This window comes from Lampetra fluviatilis, chromosome 3, assembly GCF_964198595.1.
Source record: "Lampetra fluviatilis chromosome 3, kcLamFluv1.1, whole genome shotgun sequence".
Classification (NCBI taxonomy): Eukaryota; Metazoa; Chordata; class Hyperoartia; order Petromyzontiformes; family Petromyzontidae; genus Lampetra; species Lampetra fluviatilis.
In genome coordinates this window covers 4,487,167-4,500,763 of record NC_136277.1, presented here as the reverse complement: position 1 = coordinate 4,500,763, position 13,597 = coordinate 4,487,167, and the positions used below count along the sequence as shown (strand labels likewise).

General features: G+C 44.5%; 1 protein-coding gene across 3 annotated transcripts in view; it reads left to right on the top strand.

Annotated features, from left to right (window-relative positions):
• Positions 1-13,597, top strand: part of LOC144951786 (uncharacterized) — a 225,781-nt gene that overhangs the window by 196,219 nt on the left and 15,965 nt on the right. For all 3 annotated transcript variants that reach the window (XM_078882163.1, XM_078882164.1, XM_078882165.1), the window contains exons 46-47: positions 2,804-2,851; positions 4,032-4,082. In XM_078882163.1, coding sequence (XP_078738289.1) covers positions 2,804-2,851; positions 4,032-4,082 — 99 coding nt within the window. The remainder of the gene's footprint in view (positions 1-2,803; positions 2,852-4,031; positions 4,083-13,597) is intronic.

The following is a 13,597-nucleotide window of genomic DNA, read 5'->3' as shown; positions in this document are numbered from 1 at the left end:
AGATGTCATTCCTGACAGTTGTGGTGATTGCTAGATTGGAGAAACGAAACGTCATATCTCTGATCGTGTCCGCGAGCACAAGTCAGATCTGAAATATGGCAAAACTGATTCTTACGCCGTTGCCGATCATTACTACAACGCTGTGGGCTCTCATGAAATTGTCTTTTCCGAGACCAAGGTGCTCTGCAAGCCTCCTGGCTACCATCAAAGGTTTGTACACGAGGCCATCCAAATATACAAACACAGACATAATTTCAACCGTGATGATGGGTACAAACTTAGTAATCATTGGAAAGATGGTATTAACCATGCAAAAAAGATTTAACTAAACATATTTGGAGCATCTTATTTGACAGGCACTATTCTTCAGTTACCTTATAGTTTCTTCTTCTTTTTTCACACACTGGTTTTCCTACTTTAAGTTTTACCACACATATTTGGCAAATCTAGAATTAATCCCAGCAACGTAACAAAGTGCTGTTTCATCTACATAACAAAGGCTCAGTCCCATTCACAGCAGCCACACCTTTACATCAGCCGCACCTTAACAACTCTTAGAACCTCCCAGTTCAACCATTCTACACAACAAAGACTCATTCCTGGCAGCGATTTCAGCCGCACCACCTCTACATAACAAAAGGCTCAGTCCGATTTACACGCACCTTTACATCATCCGCACCTAGTTTACACAACAAAGGCTCATTCCTAACAGCGTGCTTCAGCCGCACCGAACCTCACAAAAATAATATTCAGGGCCTACCTTGGCTCCTCCCACCCTCAACCAGTATATATACAAGTGTAATAAACGACTGGACCACGATGTCTGGCTCAGTGTCCTTTATTCGGTTCGTGCTGTACTCCCACACGGCTGTCTCTACTCTGTAGCTTCTCCACGGTGCTGACTCCGATGTCGGCCCGATCCACAACAGCAGCCCCGCTGCTGTTTCTCTCACACAGCCCCCCCTTGGCTGTACTCGCTGCAACTCCTCTCTCTCTCCGCAGCTCTGACAGCCTCGTGCTGTCTCCCCTCTCCCTCCGCAGCTCTGACAGCCTCGTGCTGTCTCTCTCTCTCCGCAGCTCCACCTGGCAGCCACACCGCTGCCTCTAACACGCAGCCCTTCTGGCTGTCTCCTCTGCAGCTGCACACCACTCCGCAGCTTCCTCCTGTCTTCGGGGTTGGCTCCCGATGGCCGTCGGTGCCCCCCCTCTTCTCACTCGCCCGCGTGGCCTCACTCTTTTCCGCTCACACCCCGACTGACTTCCCCTTCCGGTTTACCCGCTTAAGGACCCGAACCTTCCACCCACGTCACATGACTCCACCCCCCGTGACGTCACATCCGGAAGGTCGCTTACGCTCGCATTACACCAGGACTGTTTTCTTGGAATTTCTCTCACTTGATACAGCTATCGTGCTGTGACGGTTCCACCTGAAGACGGAAGCTTGTGTTGCCTCTGAAACGTCGTGATTTTTATTTTATTTTTATTTTACTTTTATTCATTTTAATTATAATTTTTTACCTACGTGACTTTACTGAAAAAACCTAAGAATATGAATCCTTGCAGTCACGAAAGCTTCAAATCTAGAATGTCAACACTTACCTAAGTACGTATATATATATAAAAGTGCGTTAACAATATTACACCAAGTTATTGGTCTAGTGCTGCAAGGTATTAATGTCAGTTTTCAATTGTGACTTTAAAATATCGACAGTGCCCTTGCGGTGGATATGGTTGGATAGACCATTCCACTTGTGGGGAGCCATGCAGCAGAAGGCCCGGTTGCCCTTGGACCACTAGTGGCAGCTCTCGACAGTAGATAAGAGGCAACAACCCCAGGGTGGTTTTGCAAACCCAAGCAGTAGCGTGTTGGGTGCCAATTCATTGCAACTTGGAGTCTGTGCATTCTAATGAACAAGTGCCGGTCTTTCCCTGGCGTTACAGCGGTTATAGGAGTGATGGATTAGTCATGTTATAACACCTTTGAGAAACATTATGATAAATTCGCTGCCATGGTAGTCTACCATTAAATTAGCCAAATACGTGTCACTTGATAATGATAATTGAAACTCAGAAGCAAGATTTGTTGCATCTCTGAGTTCAATGAATATGCTGCTACTGTCATTAGGCAGCGATGAATTTCCAAATGAATTAATATCTAAATGACACAACGCATTATTGCGTACTCTTTAACTATTAGTAGCTGGTGAATTGTTTAGTTAAATCTCCTTTTATTTGATTATAATCAATCTGTAGTGTTAAAGTGGGTGGATCGGATGGATGTAAGGGGAGAAGGCCGTCTTGACAAAAGAGCTGCTTTTGTGGTTGTCTTTCCGATCTTGTACAGATCCAACTTTCTGGCCTTTTTGTTGTATGAATTTATATATTTAGTCATAGAAAATTAGAAATTTTGAATGTAGAGGTTATGGGGGAAAAAACAGATGTGTGAGAATCCTGTTTGTGATTGTCACTAAATGTGCATTATAAATATGTATATAATTAGTATTCGTAAAGCAGTTCAAGTTGTCCTGTATTTTGGGAGCATTTGCCTCCATGGGTTGTTGTGGGTATAATTTGAAAACAAGGCATTGCAAAAGCTGCATTAAGTTTTATAATTCTGTGATTTTTTTAAAAATATCCCATCAATCTGACTAACTTCTGCATACTTGTGATTCAAAAAAACATTTTAAAAAATTGCCGTTTTGATCAGGTTTCTCCCATATCTGTGCATGAAATATGATAGTGATCATGACTTCATGCTTTATTCTAGATTGCATTTCGCTGACGAGTTCTGTTGTTCTTTCAGATTTCGCAGTGGCAGCCGATTCCCACCCTCCAAAACGCAAGCGGAATGGTATGGTGTACTGCTCTGCTAGGCTTGGTAGACAAGGCAACTCCAACCACATACATCACTGTCACTCATGTGTAGATGTAGGTTTCAACAGCATCAGAGCCTGAGATGCATCTTTAGCAAGTTGGACTTGGGGTCTGTGTTGGTGCAGTGTAGGTGCATGGATGATGATGATGATGATATAAATGTACTAAAACAGCATGTACTGAAAACAGTACCGGATTATCATAGTAGCAAAAGTAGAATATGCTACGGGCCCCCGCACTGTCAAGGGCCCTGCACTAAATGCTTTCAAGCTATCAATTCCGGTTCAGTGATTCTGCACTTGCTCGATTACTATAGTACTACACCGCTTTCAACTTTTATGAACGACTGGGTGTTTAAGGTTAGCGATTTGTCCTCTTATCTGGCTGTATAGCAAATAAAAAAATACAATTACTTTACTATGCTTGTTAAAATTAGTGTTTTAATATTTACGTGTTTTTTTAATGTAGGGCCCCTTTATAACATATGCTACAGGCCACTCACTAGCTTAATCCGGTACTGCCTATGTAATGTGCGCAAGGTTTAATTCAGACCTCATCAATATTATTACTTGCAGTTCGGTGTGAATTTGATCTAATCATTGCTTACACTCACCACTCCACAGATTACTTTAACCAATGGATCCATATAATTCTATAGAGATTACAGTTGATGTTATATTACTCATAATAACATCTGTAGGTCAATGGTGTGATTTATCTCATTATTATTTCAAACTAGAGGGAAGCCCATCCTATGGACAGTGACGTGAAACCTGATCCGCACTTGATGCACACCTGACATTAGTCACCTGACACTCACCAGTCATCACTTTCACTGCACCATTCGCCACTTACAACTCAGCAATCGCCACACCCACCATTGACAACTTAGACACCAGAAACAACTCACCAGTCATGTACCACTTGATATATTCAGAATTCATTAATAACCAGAAATTCAATACCATGTCCATACATGCCTCTGGTCAGAATAATCCCTGCCTGGAACCTGTATGATGTGAATTACTCAAGTAAATGTTGCGACAGACAGTCTGGCAAATTTCATTGCATATATAGATTGGGTTTAGCACGACTCTACATAACAATGTATGGTTGAGGTTACATTTCCCTGCTGACTTCTCCACTCTGTTCTTCAGATTCAGCAGGAGGAGCAGCTTCCAGTCCCTCAAAACGAAAGCAAGACTATGGTAAGCTGTGTTTTTGCGAGAGTGTAGTTGGCTCTACTCAAGAAAATAACTACTTGAAGTCTTTTTGGCAGATTCAGTAATGGTAGCTGTTGTATATGTCGGGTTATGAAAAATTGATAAAAATAAATAAATAAAGAAAATTAGATGCAGATTTGAAAAATGCGTAAATCTCGGAAATTATACCAAATTGTGTAATTATGTGCATAAATTATGTTAATCGTATCATTTTAAGCGAATGTTTGCGATTATGCTAATGTGGGCAGTTATAATACTTGGGCTTAGCGTCGCTGCCCAGAATCGTACCATCAATCGGGATAAGGCAATTATTCTGGCTTAAACATTTATCGATTATCTCTTAGTGTGTTATGTTAGGTCTCCAAATTCATATCTCAACGGAGGATACAGTTCTTAAAAATGAGATTGTTATGCATGAACTTAGGAAAGAAAAATTCAAATACTTCTGTGTTAAGCAATTTTTATTCTAAACAAAAACGTGACACTTTAATATGCAAACTCTCATGCTTGATATCATCCACGGCACCATCGGGATACTTTCCCTCATTGAGCGATACATTTAACCATCAAAGATTGCGTTGTTTCATTTGGGCCACCGAACATCTGATTAATTCCACCGCGTGACGTGAACATATACGGCGACAGGTAGAGTCTCTAAAACGGGCATGCAACGATATTCATACGAAAGGCAATAAAAACGAAACGCCTGTGTTCTCTTTCATGGGGGGGGGGGGGGGGTGTGTCTTTTTTTATGACTGACCCTTCCGTTGGGGGGAGGGAATGGTGTAATTATCTTTTATGGTTCATCTCCTGCTCTCTGGTCTCGGAACCCCCCCCCCCCTCGACGAGGGGGGGGGGGGGGTTCCGTTTGTTTGTGCTCCCAGCGAACCCGCGAGTGATTGTATGAAAAAACATTTTTGCAGAATTATTCTTAATATGAATTTGGAAAAAGGGTCACATATACAACATAGCTGTGTGGCTCTGTGTTAACATAATTTGTTTAATGTCACTTGAAGATAGGTAAGAACACTTACATATGGGTAACATTTTTACTGCAGAACACAATCGGGTGATTTAAAAGTACTTTAATTATTTTTGTGAAAACTAGATTCGCACCATTACTCTTTACAAAGGCTTCAAAATGTGCATTAATGTATACACGTAAAATTAAGTACATTGTATTCGCTATTGGCACCACCGTGGTGGTGCATTGGTTCACCTCTGCCCTGAATGGGGGAGTGTTCTTTAAACAGAATTAAGCACAGCATCACTCCCTGCAAACCAGGTTTCTATGCTCATCACTCAACACAATACTTGGCAGGCACACACAAGTGCAAATAATCCTGGAAGTCAAGGTCAATAGCCAAACATTCAAAGGTAATAAAATTTGACCCCAAATTGATGGATTTTCTGAATCATGGATATGGCAGTCTTCCATTTAGCGGATTTCCCTAAATCTGGCTGTAAGTACTCTTCCACAGCATTTTTCATAGACTAGTCTTCATGAGACAAATTGGAAAACATGCGTTTGCATTTACATTATTGCGTACTCTTTAACTATTAGTAGCTGGTGGCTTATTCCTTAAATATCCTTTTACTTGATTATAATCAGTCTGTAGTGTTAAAGTGGGTGGATCGGATTGCTATAAGGGGAGGAGGCCATCTTGACAAAAGAGCTGCTTTTGTGGTTGTCTTTCCGATCCTGTACAGATCCAACTTTCTGGCCTTTTTGTTGTATGAATTTATATATTTAGTCATAGTGTAGTGGGTTAAATTCAGGCGCACACTGGAACTTTGGAGGCAACACTATTTGTTAGCTAAACACAACGGGTAACTCTTAACAACAGGATAACGACATAGGGTGGTAACCACCATTCCTAACTTAGCTAACACACGGGGATACTATATTACTGGACCAGGACAGCTCAACACACTGCCTGGTCCATTATCGCAGACTGGAGGCCGAGGATCGTAGATGGTGGCTTCATCCCAGACTTGACCCAGCAGAACAGCCCAGCTCTGTGCACACTGTTGTATATGTTGGTTATCAAAATTTTGATGTGTTGTATGCGTGCGTGGGTGAAATTATTATGTTGTATATGTGGGTTATGAATATTCAGTGAAAATAATAATAATCAAATGAAATTTGGTTATTTGTGTAGTTATCCGGAAATATGTTAATTTCTGTAATTATGCACATTTAATTATGCCAATTCGAGAGGTAATCGTAGTAATTATGCGAGTGGGTGTAATTATGATAATGCAAGTCGTTATGATAACCAGACCCCGCCTCGGTGACGAGGGTGGGTTATCGATCGGAATAAGGCAATTAATCGTATGCAGTTATGCAGGTGTGGTGTAAGTATGCAAGATTAACTTAGATTAACTCGGCATCGTTGTCTAGGTTCGTCTCATTCTCGCTTATATTTCAGGTCCCCGGTTCACCCCGTTATCGCTTTAACATTTACTGAGTATGTATTAGTGTGTTTATTAAGGTCACCAAGTTCAGATCTCAACGCAGAAGCAGATCGTATGCATAGATTTCAGGAAAGAATCACACAACCACTTCTGTATTAATCAATTTATTACTAATTCAACCTCAACTATGATATAGTATGCGAACTCTCATTCCCGGAACGTCAACACGGCATCAATACAGTATCATCAACGATTGTCTGATTTCACTTTGACAACGGCACATGGATCCCGCATAATGCGATGGTTGTTAGTGAGAGAGAGTCGTTAAAACATGCAAATACTATGCTAAGAAAAACCTTAACGTTAATGAATGATTACTCAATATTGTTCACGCAGTACCGTACTCCTTATTGATCATACGCAACCCTTATCACGTTGTTAGCACCTTGGGTCACGGGACAGTTGAATATTCTGTAGAGGATGCGAGTACGTGCGGCGATTATGACTGAAAGATACTTGAAAGATTATACGGCGATAAAAAAAACACAATCAAAAACAGTTATTATTCTTAAAGGCACCAATCTCAACAGATACATCGGCAGGTTATCTGACAACAGAATGGCTCGGAGTAAGGGCCTGCGACGGTGCTCCTTTCCCGAAGATCGTTATCTTGTACCAAGTTTACTAATTGGGGACCAGATCACCTGATAAGGATCTGGTGGGCCACCACTCCCCACGTTAGCGTGGCTCGGTGGAAGGAGGTGCCAAGAATCAATTCGTATTGATGGATCTGTTGGGAATTTATGCGATTAAGAGTACAGCCCACTAAATATTAAAGATAAAAATTACGAATACTCTTATAAACGACGGATGGCCATCACTCGGTCTCGTTGTGATGCCTTCACAGCCACGGATGGCTTATGGGTTCGAGTGTGTTTGAGTGGTAAGAGTTGTCTTGAATAGTCAGTGTTCGGAGTCGGTTCTTTATGTCAAACAGACGCCTGGTGGTCGTGTGGTGAGGGGGCGGTGCGCGTCATATGTATCAGTCGCTCCCCTGTCACCGTGGTGCCCGTTGATACGCTGTCGCCGTTCGGACCCCGGTCGGTAGGTGGCGCCCACAGCTCGCTCGCAGCGTGCAGTGTTGGGTCGTCGACCAAGGGTGAGCACAAAGCCTCGTCGCCAAACCGCGATCGTCACCACTCTGGCGGCAGCAGAGACCTCCGACTCAGCAGAGGTTGACCCACGCAGGCCGAGTTGAGCTGTCAAGCGGGTCTTGCCCGCCTGCAGAGGAGATGGGGAGCCGCTTGAGTCGAGCCCCGAGAGCCGGCTCCGGTGAGCCGATCGAACTCGGCTGAGTCCCAGACGAGCTGAAGAGTCGAGCCGACCCGCTGGTCGCAGCTCGCTCCTGAGTCGACCCTCCCGGTCGAGCTGGTTTCCAATGCTCAGGGTCCTTTCTTTTATGCCGAAAAATCCCTTTGGGTCCTGCCCACAAGGCGGGGTTTCTTTCGATTTTTGCTGTGTCAGGATCTGTCCGTAGGTAGGTGTGTCCATGTGTGTGTCCGTACGTCCGTATGTCCTTGTGTGCATCACCCACGGTATATTCCGTTGTCATACTCCCTCCATAAAATCCACGAGCAAACAATCAGATGTTACAAATTGCCTCACAGTCGTCTCTCTGTCTGGGTGCGATATTATCTCTTGTCTGGCCTTCTTCATGAACCAAAACACAGACGTTACAAATCGTCTCACAGGCGTCTCTGTCCGTGTTGCACGACCTGGAGGGAGGGCAACACTCCCTCCGACCCTCACCGATGCACAAAGAAATGGTTAAAAAGTTTTAAGTTAACATTTGTCCCTTACCATTTCACAGTTATGATTCTGTATGTAACCTAAGGTCTGCCGTTTCCCATCGTGGTGCTTGACCCAAGTGGAGGTGCCTCCCCGAGCGTATACACACTCTTATCCCGCGCTGCGGGAATACAAAGACGGCCGGGATCTCCCTTTCTCTCCGACCCTGGGTTTAACATCGCTCTTTTATTATGTATTTTATATTCGACCTGGTGGTGATTCATCCCGTTATCCTGGCTTTTCATAAGTTTTACTTTTGTCTTTTCATGCATAGGCTTATTATTATTAATTTATTTCCGATATCTTAGGTTAAGGGGTAAGTTTCTTGATCCTAGGAATTCGTATTCCTTGGTGTCTGCATGGTTATATAAGCGGAATATAGTTTACGGTGAATAGCGTTAACATTGATGTTATGTACGATATGTATTGTGATGTCTTTAACTTAACTTGTTGGTCAGGGCTTTACTGACATGAAGTTGCATTTCATAGCCCCGCAGTCTTTGCCCCACTCTGTCTCTGCTCGCCGTTGTTGTTGCTGTCCAGCTGACGCCGTTAACTCAAGGCCTCATTAATTTCCGTCACTCCTTGTAGGTGAGGGCGGTTGAACCTTGGAGTCAGTTCTGGTTTTTGTCTGCCTGCTTCTTCTGATGTCCCCTGACCCCGGGAGTTATTATTTCTACTTTTATGGCCTGTCGAAGCCCGACTCGCTGTTGCTGGGCTGGTGGGTCGCTGGGTTGGTGTCGTTCCCGGCTTTTTGCTTACGTTTGCAGTTCGCCGTGCTCTTAATTTCCTTCCCTCTTCAACCTTATATCGACTATTCGCTCCTGTCTGGGTGCGATTCAATTTTGACTTAGGAAGGTTCTGATTGTCATATGCTTCGGGTCGAGTTGTATAAAAAGTATTAAAGTATGGAAATAACATTTCATATTGACTTAATGATGGTGATGGTTCAGTAGGCGTAACTTGTGGCCTGGTTTAATTGGAGTGGGTGTGAATATCAATAACTTTAGCCTACCCTGTTGTTAAATTCCGACTTTAACGTTACTTTAATAGCAATACAGAATAATTGAGCTTTTTGTCTTAACTAGGCGAACGCGAACTTCTGGTGACCCCCGCAGCCTTGTTGTTGCTGAGTCTGCATCCTTGAGAGATATACAACCCTCTTATTCGTCTCACTGTGGCCACCCAACCTTCTGCTCTGGGAGTGTTATTCTTAATTTCAGGTCAAAGGCCCCCTCACGTTCAGACGTGCAGGGTTGTTTAAATCAGCTCCCTCCCCTGTGCACACAGCCTTGAGCTGACCCACTTATTTAATAATTTAATTCCTTGGTCTTTTTGGGTATCTTTGCTCCCTCCAGTTCATTACTTAACAACCCCTGGTGTTTTGCAGTTTGCTGCGCTTTGGTGTGTTTTCATTCATTATATAACAAGTAAAAAGATAATATATAAAAAATATCAATTTTGGAAGAAGGCTAGTACACAACATTCCGCCCTTTTAAAAATGACCAGTGGTCAAATGGCCACGGGTTATTTTTAAAAAATATATACCCTTCTTCCATCATGAACCATCGATTGTCCTCAAGTTTTGCTGCTATTTCCTTACAACGCGCGCGTACGTGTCACAACTTAACATGGTTATATGTGACAAGAGAGAGGAGAAAAGAAAAAAATATATATTCTAAAGGAAGGTAAAACGATAAGGGAGGGAGAAATTATTCTATTGACTACGTGTTATAGGAGATATCGTTAAAAAGATAGTTTCTACGGTTATTCTTGGGTGGCATCATCAGGCCTTGGCTCCCTTCTAGCTTGGCAAGGTACGTTAGCAGGAGCGTGAGCAGGAGGGCTGCCATTTCCTGGAAAACATGTTACACATTATTGTAGTGTGATATGCCCATTAGTTTAGTTCCCCCCCCCCCCCTTTTTCCACCTTTATTCCTCATCTTGCTCCACCAGCACAGGGTACGGTTTGATTTGGTTGATGTGCACCCACTTGTATTGCTGCTCTCTTCCTGTCTTTGTGATTTTTAGCTGATATACTACTGGGGACATTTTGTCAACAACCTCGTGTGGTCCTGTCCAGGAAGGTAGGAATTTCCTGCACTTCTGTTTTCTTTTCTCGTAATTGAGGTACCACACCTGGTCTCCTAGCTGGTATTCTGCGTGGCTGGCTTTTTGGTCATAGTATGCTTTGCTCCCCTGAGCCTCTACTTGCAACTGGTCCCTGACCATAGCGAATGTGCTCTGTAGGTGACTATTGAGTCCCGTCAGGTATTCAGTTGGCATCATTGCCGTCGGGGTCTCGTCCTCCGCTGGGACATATAACAGGTGTACTGGGAGGGTCATTAGCCTCCCTGTCATGATCTCGAAGGGTGTCCTGCCTGTAGCTCGGTTGGGTGTGGCTCGCATGGCCATCAAGACTAGGGGTAGTTTCGTATCCCAGTCGCGCGCCCGTGGTAGACACATATTTCTTTAGGAGGCTCACGATGGTCCTGTTGGCTCTTTCCACCTGTCCTGAGGATTGTGGATGGTATGCGACATGTAATTGTCTTTTTACTCCCAACATCTTCCACACTTCTGTGATGACCTCGGCTGTGAAGTGGCTTCCTTTGTCTGAATCGATCGTTGACGGTAGGCCCCATCTACTGAATATTTGGTTGATCAGTAGGATAGCGGTCGTTTCCGCGGTGTTGTTGGGTGCTGGTAAACACTCTGTCCATTTAGAGAATGCACAGGTCACAGTTAGCATGTACTTGTTCCCTTTGGTTGATCGGTTGACAGGTCCTATCCAGTCGATTTGTAGGTTGGACCAAGGATAATCTGTTCCCCTCCTCTGTAGGGGTGCCCTATGCTGTGAGGTCGTTGGCTGGTACTTACAACACACGAGACAGTTGGACACATGTTTGTGTATGTCTTCCCCCATTTTTGGCCAGTAGGCCACCTGTCGCAGCATCTGTCCCGTATTCACCTCGCATCGGTGGCCGCTGCACGGTTCATTGTGGGCGTGTTGTAACATTATTTCCCGATATTGAGAGGGGACTACCCATCTAGGTCGACCGTCTTTTTCGTTTGTGTATACCAGTAGCCCTTTCCGCATTGAGAACCTTTTGATTTGGCTATGCATGATCTCGAGCTCGTTGTTGTCATTCAAGTTGTCAGTAGTGATTGGTTTTCCTGCTGGATCTTGGATATGATCGGCGAGTGTCTTTAGTGTTTCGTCCTCTTGTTGCATTCTGATCAGGTCTTCGGAAGGCTGGGCACTGTTCAATTGGGCTCTGGTTCCAGCTTCTGCCGGGTTCTTCCCACTTCTTGTGACCAGTCTTATCACGGCGATGTCTTGGTTCGTCGACTCTTGTTGTCCGTTTCTGACGGTTTGGTCTTCTAGCTTCCACGGGGTGCCTTCCAGGCTTCCCACTTTTGCTATGGCATCTGCTTGGTCGTTCCCAGTTTTCTCTTGACCAGGTGTCTTGGAGTGCCCTTTGACTTTCTTCCAAAATATCTTCATATCCTTGTTCTGAACCATCTTATCTATGGCCTCGAATAGTTCTCGATGGTGAATTGGTTTATTCCTATGGTTCTTCATCTCGTTTTTTTTCTATATGGGTAGGTGGTGTGGTGCAGGAAGCTGTGCTGTACGTAGTTGGAATCAGTGCACACCACCATGGTCCGTATTTGGTTATCGGATGCCATTTGGACCGCGATGTGTACCCCGACCAACTCTGCATACTGGTTTGACTTTGGTCCCAGCTGAAATCCCTCTTGAATCCCTGTGAGTGGGCCAGTTTCCCAAATGACTCCTGACCCAGCGTGAAGCTTGTTCTCCCTCATCTGGGAGCATCCATCGATGTATACCACTGGTAGGTCGGCACATGTCTCCTTCCTGAAGGGCAGGTACCTGTTATCCTCCAGAGGTATCTTTTCGTCCTCTGCTTCTACGCTGTCAAAGGTACAATCATGTAAATCGGCAAGACCTTGGGCCATTGGACTTTTCTTGTTTTTTGCGTATTTCACTGTGATTGGTAGGCCTTGGAGTGTCAGTGCCCAGCTGGCTATTCGGCTGCTGGTTACACGGCCCTCTCGAATCTTCTTACTGTTGAGGTATGCCAAGGATTCATGATTCGTTTCCAGGATGATCTTCTCTCCGTTCAACAAGTTCCGAAAATGTTGTATGGCCCAGATGTTTCCAAATATCGCCTTCTCACACTCGGAGAACTTCATCTCCACTCCCCGGAGGGCTTTGCTGGCATAGGCAATAACTCGTTTCTCTGCTTCCTGTCTCTGGTACAGTACCGAGCTGATACTATGATCTGAGTATGCGGTCTCCAGGTAGTATTCTTTCCCTTTCTCTGGGTATGCTAGGCAGGATGCCTCGGTGATCTGTCGTTTTAATTATTTTTCTGCGGCTTCCTGTTCCTGTCCCCACTCCCATGGTTCGTCTTTTTGCAGTAGTTTGACTAAGGGTCGAACGATTCCTGCGTAGCCGTCCACGAACTGTCGAAGGTAGTTGCAAATCCCTAAGAAGCTCCGAAGGGTCGTGACTGTGGTGGGCGATTTGAGTGCGAGGAGGGCTCCAAGTCTTTTGGTTTGGGGTAACATTCCCTCAGTGCCGACCTGGAGCCCGAGGTAGTCCACCCTTTTGCGTGCCCACTGTCCTTTTTGCATGGAAATCTTTGCGCCTGCTTCCTTTAACTGCTCGAGGGTATGCTGGAGGCTCTCGAGGTGTTCTTCCCATGAGGAGTCCTTGACCAGTATATCGTCGACATATACGATGGTACCTCGCTCTTTTGCGTCGTCCATTGCCTTGTGTAGGAATATGTTAAAGTCCGCAGGTGAATTTGAGTATCCAAATGGACATCGGTTCCAAGTATACTGTATTCCATTGAATGTAAATGCCAACTTGTATTGATCCGCTTCTTTCACGGGCATGGTCCAGAAGCCATTTGATAGATCCATGGTGGTGAGAATTTTTGCGCCTTTTATTTGGTTGAGATTCTGGTCGATCTCTGCCATTGGCCATCGAGATAGGGGAACCGTTTTGTTGAGTTGCCTATAGTCGATGGTGAGTCGCCACTTGCCTGTGGGTTTCAATACAGGCCAAATCGGTGAGTTGTAGGTTGAGTTGCATTCTCGAATTATATTCTTCTTGAGTAGGTTCTCCCAGGTTTCTTGGATTGATTCGTAGGCAGCCAGTGGAATCTTGTATTGTTTCACATATACCGCTGGCGCTCCTTCCA